This window comes from Trematomus bernacchii, unplaced genomic scaffold (genome assembly GCF_902827165.1).
Source record: "Trematomus bernacchii unplaced genomic scaffold, fTreBer1.1, whole genome shotgun sequence".
In the NCBI taxonomy this organism is placed as follows: domain Eukaryota; kingdom Metazoa; phylum Chordata; class Actinopteri; order Perciformes; family Nototheniidae; genus Trematomus; species Trematomus bernacchii.
In genome coordinates, this window is record NW_022987698.1 from 10,972,524 (window position 1) to 11,000,299 (window position 27,776).

The 27,776-nt window shown below is 39.3% G+C and overlaps 1 protein-coding gene across 1 annotated transcript in view; it reads right to left on the reverse strand.

The window, feature by feature from the left end:
* LOC117489718 (metabotropic glutamate receptor 4-like) overlaps positions 1–27,776 on the reverse strand; it is a 141,485-nt gene that overhangs the window by 36,808 nt on the left and 76,901 nt on the right. The window contains exons 3-5 of the mRNA XM_034139239.1: positions 1,647–1,782; positions 1,308–1,462; positions 397–537 (exon numbers count right to left, since the gene is read on the reverse strand). Of these exons, the coding sequence (XP_033995130.1) occupies positions 397–537; positions 1,308–1,462; positions 1,647–1,782 (432 nt within the window). The remainder of the gene's footprint in view (positions 1–396; positions 538–1,307; positions 1,463–1,646; positions 1,783–27,776) is intronic.

Consider the following 27,776-nt stretch of genomic DNA (forward strand, 5'->3'; position numbering starts at 1 on the left):
ATTGCTGTTTAAATCTTAATAAAATGTGCAACGTTTTTCCTCCTCCAGACAGATTGTGCTCTCCGCAGCTGTTTATCGTATGGCTCCGAGCCTGAAGCTTTAACCATGCAGTCCAGCTGAGCCATCCACTTGTTATAGCCATGTGGGTAAACACACTGGACTCAGCAGAAATATAGTGCAGGCCTGAAATGAGCTGTGAGATTAACTGTGAGTTTGAATATTAAATGTATGGCTGCTCCACTTTTTTTTATAGGTGGGCAATGCTGTCAAAAAACACTGTGAGCCAAATGTGTCACTCGCCTCAAAACATCAGAGGGAGGTTTTTCAAGGTGGTTAAAAACTTTGAGCAAAAAAAGAAAGTTAAAAAGCTTTTTCCACATCAGGAGAGTGTCTTACTTGTGCACTTTTTCAGGCCGGACCCTTTCTTCAAGGCGTGACGGCTGAGCTTGCAGCTGAAGTTGTTCTCCCAGAACTCGGCAAACCAGATATTCCTTCTGTTGTTCTCCAGCGTTCGGCTGATGAAGTAACGATCAAACCCTAGACAGATCAATAGGTACATTGTCATTGACACAGTGAGTGTAAACAACAGCGTCTGTGCAGTCTGTGAAACCCTCATGTGTTCTATCGTCTAATTCATTGATCATTGCATATGTTTAATCTGTTTGACAGAATCTCATTTGACCTTTGATGATCAAATAATTAAAGGTACAGCTTTACAAAGCAAATAGCTACAGTCCTGCATCACATGAAAGGAATACACTGAAAAAACTGAAATGTTGACTTTAATTACATGTAGTACGTCATCAAGTTTCACATAACTGTATTAGGTTAGTTAATAGCAATAATATTAAGTTGAACCTACTACTTATATACAGCTATGTAAAATCTGTTGGCATAATACATTTAATTAAAGTCAACGTTTCCGTTTTTACAGTGTACTTACTGAGAAATGCATATAATAATAATTATAAAATAATAATAATAAAGCTTTATCTATAAAGCACTTTTCATACAGCACGTGCTTTACAAAATGGCTAACATCACAAATAAAAAATAAACAACATGAAATTCCCCTCAGATCAGATGTTAAGAGCTTTACAGATACATACAGCTAAATAAAACATGTCAACAGGTTAAGAGACACAAGGAGGTAAAAGGTATGATAATTAAAAAAAAACGGAAAGATAAGACACAAGACAAGTGAATCGATGCAACAATGTGACACACTATAAAATAAAGGGAATATATAGGTACATGGTTTTACTATACAGGGAGATGTTATATATGTACCATGCTCTTCTCTGTACCTTTGATGGACTGCCGCTTGGGCAGGATGGTGACCGCTCCCTCCGCCATCTCCTCCTGGTCCACCACCGGAGAGATCTTAGAGCCCCAGCTGTCTGAACCCACCCAGATAAAGTGACCTGTCTGGTTGGCCTTTTTAGCCGCTTGGAGTAGCCGCCTGCAAAGGTGAAGAGACAGATGTTGTCATGGATAAGGTCAGCATCCCGACCAGCTCTGCTTTGATTTTGTTTTGCAATTCATTACACAGTGGTTAAGCAGAGCTGGAAGGAATTGGATATTTTCCGACATGTTTCCCTGCCTGCTGCAGTCTAATCTTCAAAGCAGTTATTACCAGGCCTTACCTGATATCGTCTTCGCTTGCGAAAAGTATGACGACTCTCGCGTTCGGGTTTTCCCGGAGACGCCGGATGATCTTGTCAAACCCTCCCAGCTTGGGCTCCCGGGGAATCTTCACAGACTGGGAGATGCACACACCCCCTGAACACACACAAGTTCATAGATGTCAATGTGATAATTAGGAGAAACTGAAGAACAATGCCTTTACAGTATCAAAGGAATCACAGAAACCAACACAACAAATGAATTCAACTTTAAGTATTTGAACTTAATTGAAATGTTATTAGGTACAAATAAAAAATCTTGGGTGAGGTAATGAATCCGAGGGCTTTGTGTTGTCAGTTTACCAAGGAATGTGTCGAAAACTGAAATTCAGATGGTGAAATGGCATATTCCCAGCAGGCTTGTAAAGGAGAGAACTCGCCTTGCTGTCTTTGAGAGGTTCTTTATGTTGGATATTGACAGTATGCAGTTTTGTGGGAAAGGTAATAATGTGACAACGTGTGGCAGTGTTTATGTTGTTGCTCCATTATTTATAGAGTGCATTCAAAGAGTACATTCCTGTACATGAGGGTTTCGCTGAGACTTTTATTCTGAAAGGCACTCATTTACATTAATGGAGAGGTGTCATGCTTTTCCGGTTATTACCCGTCCCCTTGTGTGTTATGAAGGTTTTTATGCATGTAAACGGTGTGCAGAGTCAAAACCCTCAAAGTACACCCTGTAGCGAGTAAAACTCTAACACAGAAAATACCTCCCCAAAACGACTCGTTGGAGATACGTCATTGTCCATTTGATTCTTCCGGGACGGCATGATGTCAAAGCCGTACCCGGAACGAAATGGACCAATCCGTGGAGCCGTTACGTTACGTCCGCGGAGCCGTTACGTTAAGCCCCCGCTGATTGGTCCAAATTGACCAATCCACGGACTTCCTCACACACACATCTGTGTGCAGGGAGCAGGCAGCTCAGCTGATTTCTCCTCCCTGGCTGCAGGCTGATAACAGACAGTTGGGATCGCGGCGAAATTCTCTCTGCAGACCCATTCTCACAGCGTTTATCAACCTTTTTCTTACTCAATATCAAGCCACACTTATTGTTTTTACTTCGGCTGTGAGTTTGTGTGTGCTCAGGATGAGTTTGGCTGTGTTTCGCTATGTATCCTAAACAAGGAAACAACACCTCCACGGAGCTCAGCGCGATTCACAACGTCCCGACCAATCAGAGCACACTGTGCTCACAGGGAGGGTGGGGGCTGGAGCTATTGGAGCTACAACGAGCCGTTAAAGGCAGAGAGTGAAATTCAGTGAATACAAGTAGTTTACAGAGATGCTGTATGAGAAACCAATGTGAGTTTGGAAAAATGCACAATATAAATCTATTTTAGTAGACCTCAACAATGGAATTATGATCAGTGGAAATGGCCATGACACCTCTCCTTTAAGGTGTTACATTTCTTACTTTCCCATTGTTCCTTAATCAATGTTGTACTTCTTTTACAAAGGGTGTAGCGGTGTGGACTTTCCTATAACATTAAAAAAGGCCCTCTAATGTTTTTGGGGATTTCCCTTTCCAGTGTAGTGTAGTGTGTTATATAGGTTTTTGTGGATGTAAATGGTCTGCAAGGGCTAAAATCTCAAGGTTCACACCACAGGGAGTTTCTCTCCCACACGATCCCCCCCACCTGAAACGCCTCCATTGGACTCCTTTGTTTACTTAAGTAACATGTGTAACACTCAAGCTTGTATTAGCTAGCGCTCCGACACATAACACGTGATAAGCTATGGGGCTGGACATCTCTTAGCAGTTGACCAACCAAAACAGAGCCGGCCAGCTAACCAATCAGAGCAGACTGGGCTCTGGTTTCAGACAGAGGGTGAAAAGAGGTGCTGCAGCACAGGCAGCATGAGAAGAATAAAGAGCTTTTTGAACATTACAGCAAGGAGACATGTCACAGTAGAGACACAACATACAAATATGAAACCTGAAAATGAGCATAATTGGGCCCCATTGCATGTTTTTAGCACTTTCCAGTTAATGGCATCACTGTTTCTAAATTATCTCAAACGTATATTGTGTTATTTATCAGTTGACATCTACGGCAAACCAATATATATATATATATATAATATAAGCTAATCTTGGCTGGTATGCCAGCCCTGCTAATTTACCGATTCAATTGTCACAGTACGATCACCACGAAGGCATTATGACAAAAATAAGCCTTTTTGATCATTAAAGCATGGAAACATGTCTCAGTAGAGGCATTAAATACCTGAAAATATGCATAAAATGTATTTTTTTATTTCCCTGTTAATAGGAAACTATTTTCTTTGCCAATTTGCTTTTGGTGAAAAGAGTGTGAAGTAAATGTAGTGTTTATTTTCTCCTTTTTTGATCTTATGTTTGTTTTTTTCTTTGTATAAACCTGTTATCGTGAGCGGATGTTTGTGTAGGCGTGTGTGTGGCGAGGCCGAAATGTAACTTGGAATGCCCGCTGAGACCAACTCAAAACATGACCATTACTTTGAATCCTTGTAAGAGCACACAAACATTCACAAAAAAAAAGAAACAAAAGGATGTTGTGATTGGTTTTGTTCAGTTTAGATTCAGCCAAGATGTCTTTGTACATAATGTACACTGTAGATCCTATACATGGATACACATTGTACTTCTCACTATTGTCAATGGAGACCAGTTAGAGTAAGCGAAGCATAACTTTGTAAACAACTCTTTGCCAAAGTGAGTCTGTGTTTATTTACACGGTAAAGATTAGCCTGACAGGTTGTTCTTCAAAAAGCAATCAGAGGAAACAACGACATAATTAAACAATTAACTACAAATTAATTAAAGGTACACCTCCCTCCCCATCACCCACGTCATGTCAACAACCTGATGCATGCAGATGACAAATTAAACAGCAACAAGGTTCCTAACATTGTTTTTTAGTGCTTGTAAAGTAGATTACTGTCTTGTGTGTGTGCAATGTGGAAACAACTTTGATGGTGTTGACTCCTGTCATTCTGCTGTCTTCCACCCTGATGCCCAGCTCAATGAAGGGGCAGCCAAATCCCGATTAAGCTGTCCAAAAAACTTATGATGAATGTGACTGTCTTGTTCTTGCACAGCTGTCATCAAACCTCATTAAGTTTGAGAAGGTCGGACAGAATGTTTGACCCTGTCCTCACACATGCATTTTAACGTTTTCAGCGAAAAGAAACAGCAACAATTCTGCATTGAGAGCTGTGTAAAGAAAAGTAAAGGATGGTGAGCTCAGCTATAATAGTAAAACAATTAAAGCATAGGACATGTGCCTATATCAATTTATCCAAACGTATCATCTGACGCTGTAAATATGGCCTTTTTTCAGCATAGATTAGTGTACATGCTACATTTTGTGATCTTCTATTTCCTCTCAAGCTTTTAATTGATTAGCTTAAAAAGATTAGCTTAAAAAGAAAAAGAAAATCCTTCTAACTTGAGACTCCCCGCCAATCTAGGCCGCATCTTTTTAGTTTGTTCAAAACTCCATGAAAAACACAAGAAACGAGATTAAAAAGCTTTTAATTTCAGCTGTGAAGGCATGTGGTTTTTATAGTTTGGTACTTTTCATTCCCCTCTCGATGAGTTCCACAGTTCCAATAAAAGCTACTTTAACAATCCCACCCAATTTGCAGACCTACTGAATACGTTCTGGTCTCACACCAAGAGCAACATATTGCAACACTTTTTAATTCAGTTTCCACCGCTGTTAAACTGCTATGAAAACAATTCCCTGCAAGGTTTAATGCCCCAATGTACTAAGGGACTCTGAATGACATATTAGGATGTAAAGGTCCCCTATTGTGCTTTCTGCGGTTTTCCTTTTCCTGTAGTGTGTTATGTTTTTGTGCATGTAAATGGTCTGCAAAGGCTTAAATCCTAAAGTTCATGCCAGATAGACTTTCTCTCTCACACACCCCCCTGCCTAATATCCTCTATTGGACTCCTTTGTTTACTTCCATAGTGAGATCACAATTTAACACTTGCGCTTCTATTGGTTAGCGCTCCAACACATTGTACATGATAGGCTAAGGGGCCAATAACCAATCAGAGCAGACTGGGCTCTGGTTTCAGACAGAGGGTGAAAAGAGGTGCTGCAGCTCGGGCAGTACGAGAAAAATAAAGAGCTTTTTGAACATTAAAGCATGTAAACATGTCCCATAATTGTAAGTAAAAAAAGTCTCCATAATCAAAGTAATTAGCAAATGTAGGAGTTGTTTTAGCGAGAAAAAAAGTCGACTTACAACAACCTTAGAAAGTGGCCATCTTTCTGTGGAAATCTTTTTCTAGATAGTTATGTAGGAGGATCCCACCTGCAAAGCTCATATTGATCCATTGTTTCTCCAACTAGGGGAAACAGCCATCAATGACACAACAACAAGACATCGGTTGAGGGGAAAGAGGTGAAACTAGGCCAGAGGATTTGTAGTTGTCTATAAATATAACATTGAATACAAGGCTCATCGTGCATCGTGTGTGTGATCCTAGAATTGATGTTTGGTACCCCTAAAAAACACAATTTTAGCTATCTTCCCATCATAATTAGTTTCTGCTAGAAGCAGGACGTGTTTACTTTGACTGCTGCAAAGAGCATTTAATCAATTCAGCCATTTGTGTGTGATGACCCACCTGTCCGTCTGACTCAAATAGACTTAATTATTGGTCATGTTGGATAAGAGAGAGGCATGCAAATTAAGCTGTCACTTGGCCGTTTGTCACATGCCAAGGTAGAGGGACTATCGTGGAGTTATCTTAATAACGTGTTCACTAAAATGAATAGAAACTAATAGTGACAAATAGCTGCTGCAGCATCAGGACAGCCGCAGTCGTGTAATCTGTCTTTGGCACGATGGCTGAGCAGCTCCCTTTCTCTGCTTTTCTTTTATATTGAGATGCCTTCCAGATAACAACAGACGTAGACGTAGAGTGTGAGATCAAGCGAAGGCATCAACAGCCAGTGCGTGTGCATTCTTTTTGAATTATGCCAACGCCGAATTTCACAACCACAAAATCGGATTATTTCACAGCCGCATACTTTCATTGTTCCCTCATAAACAAATAAACAGATTAGGACTGCAAAAATAGGATTTGTTGATACAGAGAAACATGAGAAACTGTCCAAATGTGAACTGATTTATGTTTTTAATTGAGTTTGTTGAAGACCAAATTCGGGTCCAGTCAAGCTTGGTCCCAAATGGTCACTAGACAACTGTTTGATACACTTAGTGTGTAGAATGACATATTTGTGTCCAAGTAACACTGAATGCATCCGTCTTCCTATTCTGTGTTTGTATCCTTTGCAATTGCAGTTGACCATGCAGGCTATAAGAAGCACCAACATAACAATTAAACTAATGAGTCAAATGCTTTTTTAGAGTCAATAAACACAGCAAATATTGCTATTGTCATAATAACTGTCAATTATAGCATCTCTAATCTGGTTATTTTTCTTATTAAACTGTAAAGCATCATTATGGTGGGCAGAAAACCTGCTACTAAATAAAGAAAATGGACAAAAACCCATGACAACACATTGAGGGACTGCTTTTCTTTACTGTCCATTTCACCTGAAAGAGAAACCTGGTTTGAGTCGAGAAAACGAGTGAATACCTTGATATTATTAAAGTAATACTTTAACAAATACTCCTTGGTGGATTATGCTTTGGCTGAATTACAGGACATGTTTGGACGGATTCAGAAGAGACGCTGAATATCATTTTGTAAGTACATTAAGTCAGTGTTTGGCACCAAGTTTACATTTTCCTTTTTTGAACAGAGTTCTGCTGATACAGATGCCTGCTCAGTGTGGGACAGTTCATTTCTTTATTAGTGGGCTGCATCCTTCTGCTAGATAAATCACGGGATCTGTAGGGTTTTTATTTTATTTACCATAACAAACAAACCGAGCCGATAAAAAAACGTCTGCCATGGAGATAAATATACTGCAAAAACAGAAAACTCAATAAAATAATGCTTACATCGATACAGCTAACAAAAACTGCAGGTATTTCATCCCCTACTTTGCAGCTGGCCTCAGCTCCACCATCTTTACCATCTTTCAGCTCTTTGTTTCAGTTTTACGGCCCATAGCTTTGCCGTTTGGCTCAGTCTCATTGCATCAGCTTTGTTTCCAGCTGCTGTAGACAGATGTTGGCAGGACAGAAACGCTCAGACCCCCCCTGTGCTCTACCTGTTCAGGACCATACGAGGGACTGACAAAGTAAGTGTCAAGCTGGTGAACACAGTGGAGCAATTAGCAGCTAACAGATAGATAGATAATGTTTTATTAAGAAGTGGTTTAGACCAAACTACAGCTATGAGACAGTCAATATCGGACATACATGTGAGTCAAAACTAATCTGCTGGATGTGTAAATAGACAACTGTGTGCTTACAAGTTCATCTCATCACTTTTATATGTTGTAAGTAGCCAAGAACATTGCTTAATGCTGCTTTAAGTTTTAGCACATGAAGCCCTTATCTAGGCTACAGTACGTCATGTTTGTGTGTTAAAATAAAGAAGACTAATGAGCAGACTGCACACATGACACATTCCCACACAGGCACTAAAACCCATATATGCATCCATGTATGAAGATATAATAAGCTACAGTTTTATCTAGTATGTAATGTACAGTATACTGTATGACATCAAGACCTTGTAAATCCGGGATTACATTTTACGGATTCTTAACTCCACATGAGCCGACAAAGGCTTTATATTTATACAGGAATTTTGGTGTCACTTCTTTCATCCTGCCAGTTTTTTCACACCAGCAAGAGCCCTTTTTTCCATTTCATGGCTTTCATGTTATAATTCAAGGTAAAACATAGTGTAATTTCCTGCTTAAATCAGGACAGCAGTGATCTTGCTAACCTTGCAGCAGTCTTACACAAAAAAAACTGCTTTTGAATTCCTCTGAAAAACGACAGGGTTCCTGCTCTGTGCTCTAATTTGAATGCATTATGTAAAAACCTCTTAGTCTGGGAGTAAAGTTATTCACCAAAAAAACAAGAAGACACAGATGTCCTCATGCTGAATACTGATAGCACCTAATCACCAATAATGACCAGTTATTGCCGCATTAATGAGGAATTTGATTAAATATATATGAACAGCTGTAACCTTGAATGACATCTTAAATGACATGTGTGAACTTTACAGCATAATAATGTTTTATCTAAGCTTTACTGTAGTTTCACAATGAAAAGTGAACTGCAGAAAAGTGACTAAAGTTCATGGAAGACTTTTAGTACTGAGCTGACAACGCATTCAACAAGGGACACCGGATTCAGGGAAACTGATTGATGCTAGAAATAACTTTGCCTGTGAAGGTTTTCCTGCATTTACAATGCAAAGATGAATCTTCAGGGTTTTCTGTTGGCTTGCTTTGTGTTAGGAGCTTGTTTTTTATGTGGATATGTGAGAAGATTTGAAATTACCTCATCTTTCAAATGATTCCCTTCTCTTGCCAAGTGTATACTGTGGTACCTCTAACCGCTGTGACGTGCCAACAAAAGAAATACCTGTCCAACAATTTCATTTGTTTTTTCAAAATACATTTCCAAGACATATTTGCAAGCCCTTTGTGCTGCGGCTGCTTGTAGACTGTAATCTGTTAGGCTGTGTCCATGTTCAATTAAACCAAAGTAATACAACAGTATTAAGTCTGAAAACACAATTTGTTGTTCTCCCTGCTCTGCTGAGTTTCTTAATTGTACATCTTTCCCCGGTTATTTCTTTACCACACATGTCTTTTTGTGTGTTTAGCCACTCAAGTAAATAATTAACCAGTTGGAACGCACCATCTTGAATTCTTTTCTCAGAGCTCTAGATGCTTCTGACTTTATGGGGCTGCTTTATTTTGGTGGGCAAAAATAGTGTGGAAAAGTTGTTTAATTTTTGTTTTCAGCTGGAAATCAAGTGAAAGCACATATCATGTCATACACTAATTCAAATAATAGGTTTTCTTATAGAAATAATATGTGGCAAACACTGTACAATGACTCTTGGATATAACATTTAGTCTGTACAAAAGAATACAAAATACTAAAGATACATATTAGGAACAAGGATAGTGATGCTTTAAAGATTGTGCTATAAAATTATGTTGTGTTTTTTAAGTTTCTTATCTGTATCCTCAAACATATGGTGATATTTATCACACCGTGAACCATCTTTATTTAGCTGCCCGGCAGATATTTCTGTGACATGGTCCGTGTCAGAGTGCAACAGCTACTTTGAAAAACACCATAGAGGGAAAATGTCAGAGAACTAAAAATCAATATTAGATTTAGTCATTTCACCTCTGCCAGTGAGTTTGTGTTTTCAGTCTTGCTTGTTTGTTTGCAGGCTTTTTCCAAAACTTACCAACAGATTGAAATGATGGTGGAGACTTCAGCAAAGAGCTAAGGATCAAGTGAGCACTTTTTGTTCCAAATCTGGATCCAGGCACACATTCTTATTTTTGAATATCCCCACTACTCCCTCATTGAATTCAACACAAGTTGGGATAAACTTGAATCTTTACATATCCTTTTTTTTTACCACAAACATCAAACTATAAATATTAAAAAATCTAACTATTTCCATATGTATGTTTTTATTTAAAAGAAGAAAGATCAAAGGTTTTCTTCTGGCAAAAAAGTTGAAAAGCCTTCATTAGCTGTGCTACAGATCCAGGTAGTCTTTCTTTGACTTTTACCTTCCAAAGAGCATGTTTATTACACTTTTTTAAATACAAAGTATTCCTTGAATGGTTAATTTGTTGAAGCAAAAAGTATAGAGGACGCCCAGCTGCAGGCCTTTTGACATGTCATTGTGAAATCTGTTGAAGGCTGACGGCATACATGTGCTGTCTCATTAAAAGGCTTCTCTGCCTTTTGCTTTTATTAAATAAACTCGCAAATAAACGTACAAACCAGTTTTCACACAGCTCCTGAAATGAATTAACAAGTCAGTGCGAGAACACCCTAGGTGACATAAAACAACTATTTTAGAACATTTTTCACACACAAGTCATGCACTGAAACCTGTCCATGTGGTTATAATTTTAGATGAACAGCCTAAAGTTTGTGAAATCCACAAATGGAAAAGAGCTGTCTGTTTAAAGGCCCTGACACACCAAGCAGTCACCAGAGAACTCGCCGACGCCGACTGTTGCGTCGCCGTGTTCTCCTGCGTCTTGGCCATGTGTCGCACTGGAACACACCGCAAAGACTTCAGCCGAGCACGTACGAACTGTGCATGCGTGAGTGGCAATAACTCTCCTTACCAGCAGGCGGCGGTAGTGTGTATTCGTCATTCAAAAGAGGCAACAACCGGAAGACAGAGAAGAAGAACAGACTGATATAAACAAACAACAAATAGCGTGTGCGTTCCATTTTCACTCTCGTCCATCGAAAACATGTTTCGTGCGGTACTGGAGCTATCAGCCATTGGAGTGTTGCTTGTGGAAGACATTCTCAAGCAACCGTTTCGCTTCTCATGCACTGATTCGCTAGCTGAACAGCTAATCAGAGTGATTTCTTTGTCCGACTGCCTGTGGCCGACGCACGGCCGATTCAACATGTTGAATCGGCCGTGCGTCGGCCATGAAAGGCCAAATAAGGCGTGTCACGGCCGACGGTGCGGGACACACCAAATTGAGTTTGGGCGACAGGGCACGCTTCGTCGTCCGACTAACGAAAACGGCCGATTTCGGCCTGGTGTGTCAGGGCCTTTAGAGGTGAAGCTGAACATCAGTGTGAACATGCTTGATTTTTTCCCAAATGTTTTCTGTGATTCTAGTAGAAATTAATGATTATTATTACTTAATTATTCATTTATTTGTTTCTTTGATACTTGATTGAGAGATATTTGCTCAATACTCTTTGTATTAGTGTCTTATTCTCAACAAAATATATTGTGTACTGTGGGTTTGATGAGTTTATGTTATAAAAAAAGTTAACTAGTATGTGCTAAAGCAGTCAATAACATAATAAAGAATACATCAATATTAAAAGTTTGAAGTGCCAAATTGCCATTTTGCGTTCTTAAAGGTTTAGTTTCACACAGTTTCACTTTGTGATCCACGTTAAAATGTCAAATAAGGGAAAAAACGGTAAATGTCTTCTTTTGTTTTGTTCTTTTAGTTTAATCTTACTTTGAACTTGTCAGTCACAGAACTTTCCGTTGGCTCAGACTTTCAAACATCAAACAAATAAATACCTTTGACATTGCATTTCTAATTTTCCGTTTGCTCTGCTGCATTATTAAACAAAACAAGTCATCAAAAAGTTTGAAGTATAAGAAATCTGGCTGCAAACTTTTTTTTGTGACCCAAAGTGACAAAATCAGTTTTACACTCCGGATAAAGACATGGTGGAGGAGTCAAAAACTGTCCTCATTAAAAATGTGACCTTTAGTTAGAATCGCCCCCATCAAGCTAATCACTCTAATGTTTCTGAACATCAGAACACACTGCCCGATGTAATCAGCCCTCAACATTTTAACAAAGTTGAATAGAGGTGGTACCTGCCATATTTAATCTAAGTAACATTTAAAAAGTTTCTTTCTTTCTTTCTTTCTTACCGTATGACTGTATATAGGTATGTATGTTTGAATGCATGTGTTCTCCTAACAATTCAACACTTGGTGCTTATGACCAAAGGAAGTGCAGTGTTCATTGTAAAGTTTTTGGATGAGCTTTTCTTGTTAAAGCAAAACCAGAGGCCAAGAAATGTGCCTGTTCCACACATGTCTGCACTCGTACAAATCTACATTTTATTTAATTACAGAACACTCCAATCTATCTGCTCATCTGCGATATCTCAGCAGATATCCCATTAACAGATAGACTTCGCCAATCCGTCTGTGATGTGCAAGAAGGTAGACAAAATGAAATACATGGCTGCATATTGTCCTATTTTCTTTCTCACCTCTCCTCTAAAGCAAGGGCAGCGTTCAATCAAACCAATTGACTGGTGCCTGACCTCCTTCCTATGACTACAGTCCAGGAACGCCTCTGGCAGAGCTGAGTCCGCACACTAAGCCCTAACAATAGGAGTGCTTTAGACTGTGGACTACCTAATTGACTCTGTAATTGTGTCATAGTTCAGTGCCACCAAATTGACTGAGTTCTCAAGCAAGCTTTGTGATAGCCTGACAAATGAGAAAAAAGCTTTCTCAGTTCAATTCCAACTTTATTGCCCTTATTACAACAAGTAGCAACAAAACAGTGGTGTGATAGCAGATTACCCTCTGCATTTATCACTTCAAGCCAATTACATCAACATGTCAGTCATTAACTATCAATCGTGACATCCTTTAAAGCAGCACTTGAACATATTTGTTAGGAATAGATCAAATACATAATAAATGGTAAAATGGCTGCTCATGGTAACAAAGCATTGTTTTGGTTTAATGGCCTGCAATTTGAGCTTTTTGGATAGTCTCTTCACTATAAGTTAGTTAAAACATGTTGATTAAAGTGAAGCATATAACAGGTTTCCTTTACACATGTTGGAGGAGCAAAATAAAGCAGAAACAATGAATATTCACCATCCGCCAAGTGGACCCAAGCACGACTCCAAATCGATGCTAATGTTGCGATGTTTCTGCAGAATGCGTGAATAAGGAACTGTACGCTTATCAACTTAGCATGTGAACTTTGTAAGGCCAATATTTAGTTTGTAAAATGTATATTATGTTCAGCTTGTTGTGGATATATGCTCCTAAGTGTAAAATGAAATAAGCACTTGTTAATTTGGGAACAATCAGCATTTTTTCTTTTATTTCTCATTATGTTTAAATGTGTTTATTTAACTATTTTCCCTCAAACTTGAGAAGCTTCACACAACTGAAATATTTTTGTAAAATCTCAGTGGATCCTTCCTGTATAGAAAACAGACCGGGCATTTGATTCAAAAGGTGTTGATTGGAAAAATGGTTAGGAGTGAATAAAGCAGGCGCCATATGGAGGGGGCTAATGAACAGCAGGCTCACACTGTTTCTGAAATTCACTTTGCTGATATTCTCTGTTTCTGTGGAGATGAGGTCATCTGGAGTGACAGGCTGATAATAATTAGCTAAGAGGGTTAACAAGCTGCTGAGGAATCAAAAGTCTCTGCACTGACGACAAAAAAAACTGAGAATAAGTTCTTGTAACTCGTAAAAATATAAGTTGTCTTTCTCTTTTGCTTAATTATTTATTTTTGCTATTGAGAGAGATACTGCGACGGGGAGGGGCTCTGCAGTAGAAAACCAGTTATGAGAGAAAATGCTAAGCCTCAAGAAATGACACACAGCTGCTCGGGAGTATTTTTGCACCGTAATTGACGGGCCACAAGCATAATTTCCCATCATTATAGGGACCTGTTGCCTGGGAGCAGAGGAGCTTCCAAGGAGGACAATCCAAGCCCTTAAGCTGCCGGGCCTGAGAGATAACAAAGCTGCAGAATCACAACTGCAGAGATATGGCCAAAATATGAGGACAACAAGCAGACCCATTTTGCCCATTCATTCTGCTGGGTCGGAGAAATCATATCAAGCATTCTGTTATACGTAATGAATGCAGTCCTGGAGGAACATTGTCAAAAACACTCTGCAAAATAAGTGCAACCTCAAGACTGATGCGGGGAGATAAGCGTGTTTTTATAAAATGGCTGAATAATGTGTCCAGTCCTTAACTCTCTTCGCTTCCCTGCCCCTGAGACGAATCCCGCGTTAGTCCTAAAGAAAAAGTCGGCTCAGAGATGAATGACCTCCGTCCATTTGTCATCATCACCTCCCAGCCAATTAAACGCCCTGGAAACACTGCAGAGGAAGCAGCTGCTTTCATCTTCTAATTGACTGATTCATTTGCCTGTTTTTCTATCAGCATATAATATGCTTTTATGATGCAACCCGACTGTTTTTCATTTGATTTATAGAAAGCAGCTTTAGCGGGCGCACTGATATGGGAAGGTGATATAAAAACCATTTACGCATTCATATGGCATAGAAAAAAAACACCTGCCCACGAGGGAGACAAAGCAAAAAAATAAATAAGTCAAGTGTTTTGTTTTGCTAATTTGTTGTTGCTGTCGAATCCCTGCAGAATAGATATAAATGTGGCCAGAAATAATGCAAAACTGAGGACGTCTAAAATGTGTTTATAAATATCCTCAATCTGACACCGACGTGTGGGAGTTGTTTAAAAGATTTTGTTGTTTTTGTTGTTGTCTGGTTCATGTATTGAGAGATGTGTCCAGCCCTAAGGAAGAGCTTTTGTTGAAGGTATTTCCCATTCATCGGGGATCTGTATTCACCCCACACTTCAGGACAATCTCTGCTGAAATAGAATTCCCTAAGACTATTTGTCATTAGAGAGCTGGTTGCCATTTTGGGGGGTTTTGGAAAAGTTTGATATGATGTGAAGCATTAAACCAGCTTATGTTTTCGGATTCCCTTCTGAGGCAGAATAGGAAAAACATAAATTATCTCAAACAAGGTTTTTCTTTTTGGGATTAGAGCTTGACTAAAATGGTTTTCTAGGACTGGTAATTTTAGACTCGACGACCCAATAATCGTTATTTTCCAGTGAGTTTTTGTTTATTTAAATTTGATAGTTTTTTAATGAAGTTCTTATCAACACAACAATGTTATTTCAAGGTTTATCCATCCATAAAATCATTAAAATGACTGTCTTATCAACCAACACTGATTGCAGGAGATAAGAAAGTATTTCTCTCTTTTATTTGGTCCCACAGTTTGCAATTAATGGAGAGTTTACACAACATACAGCTGTTGAGAGACTGTCAGAGAGGCTGATTAAATTAAAAATATAGTCTGTGGGGTTTTTTCACCACATTGTTGGCGATAAATCCTTGGTCTAATCCTTGTTTGCACTACTCAAAGTCACTCCTTATAAACAAAAATGACTCACTCTAATTAACTCCGTTTAGATGCTGATCGGGCCTCGCTGTGAAAACTTAATCCACCTTTCACCTTGTCTGTACAGCATGTTTGGATTTCAACAGTCACATTGCTTGCGTACTTGGAAAAGCTGTTAAATGCGCCAGCAGGAGAACCAGCAGGACTGACAGTAGTTGCCCATTTCTGCACAGAATACCCACAAATCATTTTGGCAGCTCCCGTACTCCAGCATGCAGCATGAGCAGAGCTCTGCAGTAATCATGCCAGAAACAGACCTGACGCAGGAAGGGAGTTTGACACACAGAAGTGGGGGGGCTTTTCATGAGTGTTTTTGGTTAAACAGTTGGCTTTTAAATAGTATGTCAGTTAGTCCAAAACGTTTTAAAATAGACTGGATACATTCTGGTGAAAAACTCTACGTGTTGTAAGTATAAAGCTGTATATTGTGGAAATATTTTGTTACACTGTTTGTTGTTGTAGTTTGAGAGACTGGTATAATGCATTTAGATCCTGTACCAGTGACCACTACTAGCTTAAGCCTATTGCCGTTTACACAGAAAAATATTAGCTTTTCATAGCTTTTTTCTACTCTTTCTTATTTTGATTCACTGCATCCCCCAGGTTGAATATAATACTGCAACATTGTTGAAACAGAGCTGTTAAGTGTTAAGTGTCTCCCTACCCTCATTACATAACATTTAGCTGACAGTTTTATCCAAAGTGATTTACAAAAAGTGCAATAACCCATGAGCATACATATTCAGAACAGCAAGAGTTCTGCAAGTACATTAGCTTCAAATAAGACAAACCATCTTAAGAGGAGGTGCATTAGCTTCAGATAAAGAAAACTTGAGGTAGGACTCCTACCACATGTTCATTTATTTTAAAATATTTTTGGATTTAATGGCCAAGGTGCTATGAAAACAGGTGGGCCTTATATCAACAGCGCCCTCTGTAAAACATGATATAGAAAGAAAAAAATAAAGGAGATATATTTTTTCTTCCAATCTTTCAATTGCCACCTAAAGAACAAATGCTTCAATTTTTTGTCCGAAAACATTATGACCCCTTTGTTCACTTCTGTATCATAATGACATCACTATGTAACACTTGTGCTATTGTCTAGCACTCACTAACACATTGTACGTATAGGCTTATGTGTGGGACATCTCTAAACATTGACAAATCACAACAGAGCCAGTCAGCTAACCAATCAGAGCAGACTGGGCTCTGGTTTCAGACAGAGGGTGAAAAGAGGTGCTGCAGCACAGGCAGTATGAGAAAAATAAAGAGCTTTTTGAACATTAAAGCTTGTAAAGATGTCACAGTAGAGGCACAAAATACAATTATGAACCTGAAATTACCATAATGTCCTCTTTAATTGTTGTCTTAAAACAATGCGGGTTTGTGTTTGTGGGGAAATAGCCATTGTTCTGTATTTTAATACAACAAATAAATATCCTATGCGTCGCCACTAACAAAAATAGGATTGTGTGCAAAAAGGAACATTCCCCACACCCCTGTGATGTTGTTAAGTGCTCGGATGCACCAAACCAATTTTGCATCAAAGACGCCAGATGAAAAGAATCCAAAGCGACAGTGATATAATTTCCCCTGAAATCTCTTACAGCAACATTTTCTCTCTGAATGCAGCATTCTCGATGTGCCACAAGTCTAACACGTTTTTCTGCTTAAAAAATAAGAATAAACATCACTGTGTAAAGTGCTTGTACAAGCTGATGTCCATTTTAATTTTAATTAACTTCAATACAAGTTTTGCATATTTAAAGTCGCAAGTTTTGTTTGCTGAGACAGTGCATCTTTGAAAAGCAGAATAGCACATTGCACTGTATTAGCAAATATTTTAAAGGGGACATATCATGCAAAATGCACTTTTTGATGTCTTGTATACATAAATATGTGTCCCCGGTGTGTCGGGGAACTCACGCAGTGTCAGAAAATAAAACCCTTTCTCTTTTCCTCCGTACCCAAATCTTTAAAAAACGGGGGTACAACGAGCGGATACAGATTTGCTGCCGATATGACGTAATTTCGGATGGTGGACCCACAGAAAGTTGTTATCAGAAACAATGCCTGACGTGTTTTGGACGTAATCTCGTCTTTGTTTACATTAGCAAGCCTCGCTAACACTCAGAGCTAACCTGTACTGGAGAGCACATGTGTTTAAACAGCAAGAAATAAAAAAAGGAACTCACCTTGTGATAAACCCGCAAGAGAAAAAGCATTTGAGCTCCAGACTGTTTCAGAAATAATCCTTGATGTGGTTTAGAACAGGATGGTGTTTTATCACAGCAGAATTTAACTTCATCTCCGGTAGAATTCTGATAAGGCATTAGCTCCGCCTCCTCTTTTTTTTTGTTTTAAGCTAAGGACCCAAAATCCGCATTTCTCTAACAGGGCTGGAATAGAGGGGTATGAGGGATGTCTAAAATGTATGATCTGTTTGTATTTTGAGCAAAACACATCATAGACATGTTTTTATATATCTGAGACCCATAATATATGCCTTAAAATTGCATGATAGGTGCACTTTAAAGAATTCCCAACAAAGGACCAAATGGAGGTCTTTGTGTGTTCTTAGGTTTTTTGGTATTGAAAAAGAGGTTTCACATAAGCTGTTTTAAAATGACTCTTGTAATATGTGCATATGTTCCCTGTGAAAATATATACAAATATTGTTGGTGTGAAAACTAAGAGCTTTTGTTGGTGTAGTATTAGCTACATTAGCATGTGCAGACATCTTTAAATGTACATCATTTACAAAAAAACAACTAATTATTAAATGAGGTATTGTGCCTTCTTAAAATAATTTGCAGTACAACTAAACTTGCATGCTATGTAAATTACAACACAATTAAAGCACTTACCCTCAATAAAATCACTTAGGTTTCCTTTATAAGTAATACATTTGCATCTCACAACAACAAATACTTTCCCTTACTGCTACAATTCTTCTTCATGGTCAATTCTGTCATGTTTTTACAGGACAAAAATAAGGAAAATATGAACTGTAAATTAAAACGAGGATACAAAGTTCACTGTTATTAGCAGACAGTATTTTTTAGAGCCAAATTGAGGCAATCCAAACGCCAAACTCGCCTCGAGTCTCCAGGGGATGTACTGTACTTGCAGGCTTTGATGGCAGTCCAAACGAAAGAGGAGAGGTTCCAACGTATTTAAAAACAAGGTTTAATTTTAAAGCAAAATCTTTCTTGAACAACAGCCCCAATAGCTGAATATAACTACCTAACAAAAGAAAACAAAAATATTCAACAAAGAAGGCTCATTTCTGACAAGAATTTGGTAATAAAACTGTGAAACTGAAACACCTGAGCTCTGCTTTACTGCCCTTATATACTGTGGGTAAAAGGGAAAAAAGGGGGTGTAGCCTCGGGCCAGGCTCAATATTGGCCTCTCATAACAAAACATAATAATAAACCATTAACTCAAACCAAAACACAAAAGGTAATTAAATGAATATATAACGAGGCAAAAGTATACAATTCATATGTTTTAAACAAGACATTTAGAGTAGGACATTCTGGCTCCAACACAATTCAAATCAAATGTATATCTATTATCATTTATTTAAAAATAAATCCTCTTGTTTGAACTTTGGCGGTTGGAAAGTTTAGTCACACTGTAAAGAGAGATTTTATTGAGGAGGGGAGAGTGGGGTAAGATGAGCCAATTTTTACTAATTTTGTGCTCTCTAGGCAAGGAAAAAGGAGATAGCAGTCAAATGACAACAACACATTTACTTCAGGATGTCAACCAAAATGAAAAAAATGCAACTATCACAAATGAAATTGGCCAAAATGTGACTTCTCAAAGAAAAGTTGTCTTGTGGCATAACTTGCCCAATCTTAGCGGTAAAATGATCCGTGTAAAGGGGTACATTGAGCCATCTGGGTGTAAATTGACCAAGTGACTTTTTCAAGTTTAAACCTGAGCAGAGGCAAAAAGATAAAACATATCATCCTTTCTCTGCCCACTACCTGCTTTGGTGTCCGCACCATAGTGACACCTGTTTCGTCAACATTATTAATCAGGTTTGGAAGGAATTAATGCCTGTAAAACAAATATGAAAAAGCCAGATCAGAATCCCCCCCAAATATCCCTGTTAATGTACCTGGGGTAAACTACTGTAAACACATGTACCAGTCTGTTGTAAATGTACTGTATGGGGGATATGTTGAACCATTGACTCAATGTACCCCACAGCATATGGCTCACTTTGCCCCACCGCCACTTTTTTGGGGAAAAAAGCTGTCTTGTTTAGTAATTTCTGCTAATCTTTAGCTAAATGATTCACATGGTTTTTTCACCTAGCTAAATAACCAACATGTATGATACAAATGTTCAGCCATGGATACATTTGCTTTGACATAACAGTAATTATACCTGGCATGCTGAAAATGTACTTAAAAAAAAACACATTTACCACTTTACCATGTGCTTTATCACAGCCAAATAGAAATGATGGATGGTTCCTGAATTTATGGTCACATGACAACAAATGTGCAAAGTTCCTTAGGTACAGGGGGTGGCTCAACTTACTCAACTCTCCCCTACATCAAACTGAACTTTTTTTTTTAAATGTGAGGGAAACATGAAATGCCTTCTGGGATAACACGCGTTAGAACCAGCTGTACAGTCATTCAAACTTTCACACACCGGAGCTGTCCAACAAAACGCACCTCCACTGCATGGGTCAAACTACAGAAGCACTGAAATTGCTAACAGAGCCAGGAGGGCATCATTTCTTTATATACTTGAATATATTTCCCCCTAATAGTGTCACATCTCTTGCCTTAAGGGCTGAAGAAACAGTCTTCAGTGCTGGGGCGCATGCTGACAGCAGTAACAAAGACATTTCAGCCCACTGCAGCCAGCCTCTCCCAGCGGAAGAGAGTCTTTAAACTGGGAACGTTTCTGTAAGGAGCTGGATTCTTTAACCTCCAGGCTACTTTTCAGTTTGAATATTAACGAGTGCCCCCAGCTTTAGAAACGTCTCCTCTGTGTCCCACAGACACTCATTTCATATGGTATAAACAATATGAGTAAAGTCAGATGATGACAAAACTTTAATTTGGTGGTGGCCTCAGGGCTCGCTACTGGAAGATTGTGATGCTTTCCTAAAGACATTGCATATCAACGACTCTGCCAGCCCAGTCGGTTTTCATGTGCTAATTTGTGTTTAGTATGCATAAAATATCCCAATATTATGACTGAAGGCAAACTGTGGATGAGCGTTGTATTTAAAGATAATTTGGATTAGCTAAATAAGGAAAATAGACTTGCAGCTGCAGCTTTGTTTAAAATGAGGCTTTAAATGTGTGCAGTGTCTACTTCAATATTAGCAAACTGTCATTCTACCTTATAAAGCAAGCCTTACCGTGTGGTTATTACAATGTGCAATATTCAGTATATAAACACTTTGCTAATTGATGCGTATGACTCATGTGGAGTTGGTGGAGATAAATCCAACTATACGTTAGAGACATATCAGTGGAAGTACCTTCAAAACAAAGAATGGGAAAAAGGCATCCACATTTGTATGCAGACAGATATCCTTCCTCGACTATCAAACACAAAGAGATCTTACTATTTGATGACTGCTTTATCTTTCTATCTTGTCAAGAATTCTGTGGAGAATTCACAGCAGAGTGCACACATTGTTCATTTTCTGGGTCTATAATAAAAGAACACTTGGCGAAGGAATACAGGCCACACGTAAAATGAAGAACAGATGACTCCATGATATGTCCTATGGCAAAATACTCCAAAGACAGGATGTCCTTATTCTAAGAAAAACAAAAGACGCAAAAGGCAATGCTTTTATTAAGTTATTGGTTGTTTTTAAGGGAACATTATGTTTGAATGAATACACATTTAATTGTTTCTTTCAGACTGCCTAAAAGACTCCTGCATCATTATGTTTCTACAGGTGCTGCAGATGTTCTGAAGTCTTTGAAGAGGTGAAGCAGTTTCAGTTCGGCCTTGTACTGCAGAATAAAGATGATAGTGAAAGAAGAGCCAGGAGGATCAATCAAAGATATTTGCAGCGTCACTCATATCAGTGTACTTCAGCGCTCAGAGGCCAAATATGGTAATCCTGAATCAGACACCCTGGCCAGCAGACCTTGTCGAGCAGAACTCCAATTTTAAACTGTGGGTCAGTGCAGTGGGAGCTGTGCTAAAGTGGGGATAATCCCCTGGACATGGTACTGAACCTCGACAAGGCCAGGACAGCAGTATGTTCTGTGAAGAGACTCAAGACCAGAGAAAAATACAAAAGAAGAACAACTATGATAACCTTTCCCATTCCGCCAAATGTATCCCCCGGCACCTTCATGGATCATGAGAGGAGATAATCCTCCCTTCATTGTATTGTTTTGAAAATCAGTTAACGGTTAAAGTCATTGCTTTCTGTGATAGCTTGTGGATCAAATTAAGCTCAGTCCAAGTACATGTTTTAATCACATATTTTCCTTCGTATAAATCGTAAAATAAAATGGTACAACTTTATGTGTTTTTTTGTTCATTTATCATCTGGAATTCGACATTTTTATTAGACAGTAGGAATAATAGATCATTCCCTTGCTTTTCACTGCCTGGATATTTGAACTGAGCGAAATCCCTTTTTCTTCGACAGAGCTGCCACATAATGTAGAAACAATTCAACTGCCATAAAAGCAGTTTCTCTTCTCCTCGGCTCTCTGATGTGGTAGACGACATGTTCTGTAGTCTCTAAGTAGGAAGGATTTTTACTGAGTTCCACGAGGACAGGCAGCACCTGTTGGTGGAAACTCTGGTTGCCTTATGGCTGTATCCCTGTGTGACTGATGCTGTTGTCAGTCAAGAACAGGTGGATACACCTTTTAAAATTCATGAAAACTCTATGGAGCTGCAGCAAGGAGCAGAGTGAAAGAAAGTGAACTAAACTGAGCCTTACACAGCCTTTAGACTTTGACCCATTCTGAATCATTTGTATATCTTGGCAGCCTTGCCCTATAATTGATGCCATTCATTACATGATTGAGGGGGGGGGGGGGGGTGTTTTTGTGAGGTGAGTGGAGGTAGCTAGAGCATTGCTGAGAGCAACTTACACTGTGATGATTGATAGCTGCGTAAACGCTGGAGTGCTGGTTCCCTAAATGCAAGTGAGTGTTTTCTCTCTGGTTTGCCGGCTTGGGGCGAAGCCATTAATAAAAGCGGCAAATGATGATAGCTGTTGTATTGATTCTACTTTGCTCTCTCTCTTACACCGGCCCCTATCGGTCCAATACTTTGCCTCAGTAAACACAGGCATCCAAACTGTTGACCTGGGCTGTCTCTGCCATTGATCAGACCGTCCAAGTTGGGATGCCACATTCTCTTCGTCTGCGTGGTAGCTTAATCCATCCACGACACTCGCTGATGGTACATGAATCAATACAAGAGGAAAACAAATGGAAGTATGAGATTAAAAATGATAGATTTGTCCCTTGCCAATATCCCACCCTGCTCCTTTGCGAACTGATTGACCTGTATACTGCGAGAAACAAGGAAATGTATGTTTCACAACACAATCCTGCACGGTAATTCTGCTCTCTGCATTGACATCACAGTATGGTGTTGTGTTTGTTTTCTAATGCTGCGTTCACACCGGACGCGATGCGACGTTTGGGGGCGGCGCGATTACATGTAAAGTCAATGCAGAGACGTGGACAGACGCGAATTCGCTCCGACGGCGCGCATGAAGCGGTGGACGCGGTGCGAATCACACGATTGAGGCGATTGAACGGTGCCGCGTTAAACGCGAGAGTTCAATTTTTTCAACTCGAGCGTCAAATTCACGTGACGCGTTCTCGCGGAAGCCAATCAGCGGTGAGGATCTCAGCCGCCGTCACTGACGTTCAACCACACAACATCAGCCGTTAGCTGTTAGCAGTTAGCACACAGAGCTCACAGCTCCTCATATCCGTTCAGAAACTGGACAAAAGTTAAACAAGTACAAACCACAGACTGTCTGTGTCATGGCGAATACAGTCGCTGCTTATTTATGTCTGTAGGCCGTTGTTGTGAGTGTGGAATGAGCATATACAACGTTAGCTTAGCCTGGTTGACCCGATCTTCATTCAGAAAACAAGCATTTTAAAAGGTGTTTTGCCTGCCGTCTTGTCTGCAGACTTGTCAAAGCATTAATTCATGGTTGTTACTAACCGGTATCAGTATGTTGTTACTTCGGCATCATTTAGAAACGTGTATTACAATTTAATCACGGTAAAATATGTTCATTTGTTGTAGTTGTAGCTCCCGAGCCAGCGCGTCTTGTTTGAATGATGCGAGTAAACACAGCTGGCAGCCGCGGTGAAACTCCAGCGTTTAGAGCGATGGGATAGGAGCGATTAGAGCGAAGCGAATAGTCGCATCGCGTCCGGTGTGAACGCAGCATAACAGTAAAGGAACTGTGTGATCACTTCTTCATCAGACTGACAAATGAGAAATGAAATGAGTTGCAGCAGCTCGTTCACTACTGGCTGATCAAACAACTGTTTCTCTAAATTCTGCAAACATTTCCTCTTTTTTTCCCCGACTTGAAATCCTCTCTGCCTTTGTCTCACCCACACGCCTCTCCCTATGTCTCCCACTCTGTGTTTCAACTGACTGTTAAGCGCCTTGTCATTTGTAATGGAAATGACACGCCCTGAGTCAAAGTGACATTATGTTAAAATGTTATCGTGTGATTCCTGCCAGGCTATATCGCTCTTGCTCTATTCCTCATTCAGAATCAAATTAGAACCCCCCTCACAGAGCCCCCATAGCTTTAAATAGGACTGAATTCTAGCCAATGCCTTTCTCTGAGAGAAAGTTGCAAACTTCTATACCTCTTTAGTGAGTTTGAAATCTGCCGGAGAAAATGTGGGGATTATGTTCAACCTTTAAGTGGCAACAAACAAATGAAAGGCTGTTTGTCTTCCTCCACTCCACTGAAATAGCTGCCTCCTCTTAACAAAGGATAGACCTTTATGTCATCGCCTCAGCCTCCTGCTGTTTGTTTTGGAGACTGATGGGCAGCGTCAAGTTTCTATGCAACTGTGAAAGGTCTGTTTTTCTTCTGATCTAGGTTTCTCGAGGTCTAACACGCAAAAAATAAATAAGAAAGTAAAATATGTGTTTGAATGATGAGTTGGTCAGAAATGCAAATCACACTTTACCTTTAACAACAACACATGAATCAGTGCATTGTGGAACATAAATGGTGTGTGCTTATCTGAAGAGAAGAGATTTTTTCTAACAAATGCTTTGAGAAAAAAGCCGCCCACGATATCTTAATGCATGGCAGAATGCTTATTTTCTGCAGTGGTGGCCAGAAAACGAATGCTTTTGGTCAGGAATAACTATAATTCCTCTGACTTCCCTCCAATCAATTCTGGATGTTGGCCTTGCCTAGACATTTTCCTGATTTCATCTGGGCTAATGGGACAATTGGAATCCTATTTGTGTCTCTCCGTGCATCCTATTACCATATGGAAATGTTGTTCAAAATACAGACTGTTTTTTTGCTAAATCAAATTCACTTTCCACCATCAAGGTTATTTCAGCATACTGTGTATGGAGATTGCTTGTCTCTGATTGTCAGTGGTTGGTTCATGGCGATGTTTTTCCCCGCAAATAAGGCTCCAACGCCCCTGTTCAACCCATCCTCCCCCCCTTCCCCATGACAGTGGTCCTCCCGCCTCGCTAACACAAGGGTGCCTTTCCCTTCGCATCCAAATTGACCCTTCAAGGTCCTTTTGCAATAATGAAATTGCATTTATCTTCCATTAGAGGAAGCATACGGTTTTAAATAAATTGTAGGGACTTTGTGACAGCGGTGAGCACTGGAGAGTAATGAAATTATTATGGAAACAAGACAATAGTTAGCTTTTCAGAGATACAGGAGACCAAGGACTCACTACAGGGTCTCTTAGCAGCTCTGTGAGTAATATTGTATCACTGAATTGGCAATAAAGATACAGGGACAGATTATTAACACTTCAATGGTAAATCACTATGGTGTTGAGTTTAGAGTTATTTCAATCATGCAGTACAATAACAGTTTAAACTATATCCTCATTTCTAAAAGGGGTTTAGATCATTGATGAGGATGACTTATGGTCATATTTGTTTTTCAATCCTACATTTAAATGTGTGTCTGCTCTATGAAGCCAGATTAACGGACTGTTAATGTACAGTGCTGTGAAGGTGTAGTGTAAATAGAAATGGTCACTTCAAAGTGTGTTTTCAGGAACATCTGCAGGTTATAACAAAAGGAGATGTGGTGTAAAAAACAAGAATAAAGACACTCAGGCCTGCACTACAAAGCAGGATTTAGTTAAGCCTCGTAAAACAGGGATCTTAGTCAGATCTACCTGTTCTTAAGATGCAGGAAGTGATATCATAATCCCCTGAGCCGTTTTACAGCTCAACACAGTGTTCCAACATTCTTTCTATTGAGAATGAGCGTCAGCATCGCAGCTACAGTAGTCAGATAACAAGCCAGCGAGCATTACAGTGAGCGATGTAACTACCTTAACAAGTTCTAGGGTATATCAAAACAATAATCTAAAGCAAGAATCATATAAAAGAATTGCGGCTTGTATATAAAAGCATCATCAATTTCAATCCTGTCTGAAAAATACAGATAGAAACGTTGCAAGTATAATTGATGGGAGCTTTTAACACAGTGTGAAAATGTTTGCTTGATTCAAGCCAATGTAACAAACTAAAATGCATACAAGAGAGAAAACTAGCACACAAGGTAGAGAAACAAACACAAACAAGAATTACGTATATTTTAATGTATCCTGAAAGGGGAAAAAACACAGACAGAGTGTGTCCTGCCCATACAGTCCTGAGAAAAAGCTGTTTCCCACTTGAACTACCTGGAAAACGACTTATTCTTGGAAAACAATTGTTGTCACATGGAGTACTTGTAAGTTAAACAAAACAAAAAACCCACAAAATACAAACAAATCTTTTAACAATCAAGATTAAACACCTCCTGTTAGATGAATCGGGGTAACAGTAGATATATGTGGGTTTAGCTAAAGCTGCTGTTTCTGGGCGACGGTGTTTATCAGGAAGAAAATTCTAATTAGATGAGAAGCTGACTAAACAATAATCTTCCACCTGCTCATTAGCAGGAACCATCTTGAAAGGACCGAAAGTTCTGAAGGGAAAATGTTCTGGCAGATGCATTTGAAATCCTTTTGGACTCTGTAATACGAGACTCCATGCTGTGCAGTGCTTTACACGGTTAACAACAGAGCTGTGAAGAAAAGCCTGATGCAGATAGCGTACTGTACATGACAGCAACTCCCCTGCATTACCAACAATTAAGATGTGGTTTATAACAAGTTCACAAAGCCTCTTCAATGTCAATGTACAACTGCTGAGTCAAAACACAAGATGTAAATGTCTAGAAAGAAACGAGTGGCAAGAAAATATTTATATATTTCCTGTCCACCAAACTGTGCTACAATGAAATCCTTTTTCATGATGTCACAGTTGTCTGGTTCCAGAGTCGTACATTCTTCTTGTCTTTGTCGATGCTAAATTGTATCACTTTAACCATAGGAATCAATAACTCTAACTCAATAACCTAATCTAAAGACAAATGTTGCTCGAAACTGCCAGGGGCTACACGGGTCTGACAACCCAGATGCCAAGCGTGCAAAGCAGGAACAACTACAATGCGTCTTTGGTGAAGACTCCTGCAGAAAGTCACGACTAAAATAAATGAGATATCCTGTGGTTGTTTTGGACAGCGTACGCAGATACAATCACAAAGCCTGTTATCCCTGGAAGGGGGTCCAGATGTAATAATTAACTATGTCCCCACAGTGATAATGGTGCAATGATAGGGAGATATCCAGGAAACAGAAGTCCTCAAAACATTATCAGCATGGGATTAATACTCAAGGATGGGACTGTGCACAGAAAACAAGATTGTCTGCTGCCGTTTTTCTTTTTTACCGTGTTTCGTTAAACCATGGACAAAGAAATGAAGGACGTGCCTTAGTTCAAAGATAATTGATGATTTGAAACTAAACACTGAATACAATACAATGTAACAAAAAGAAGAACTGGTTCAAATTTAAAGCTGTGAAAACTCCCGTAGAAGTGAATTATCCCCATTGGCTTGA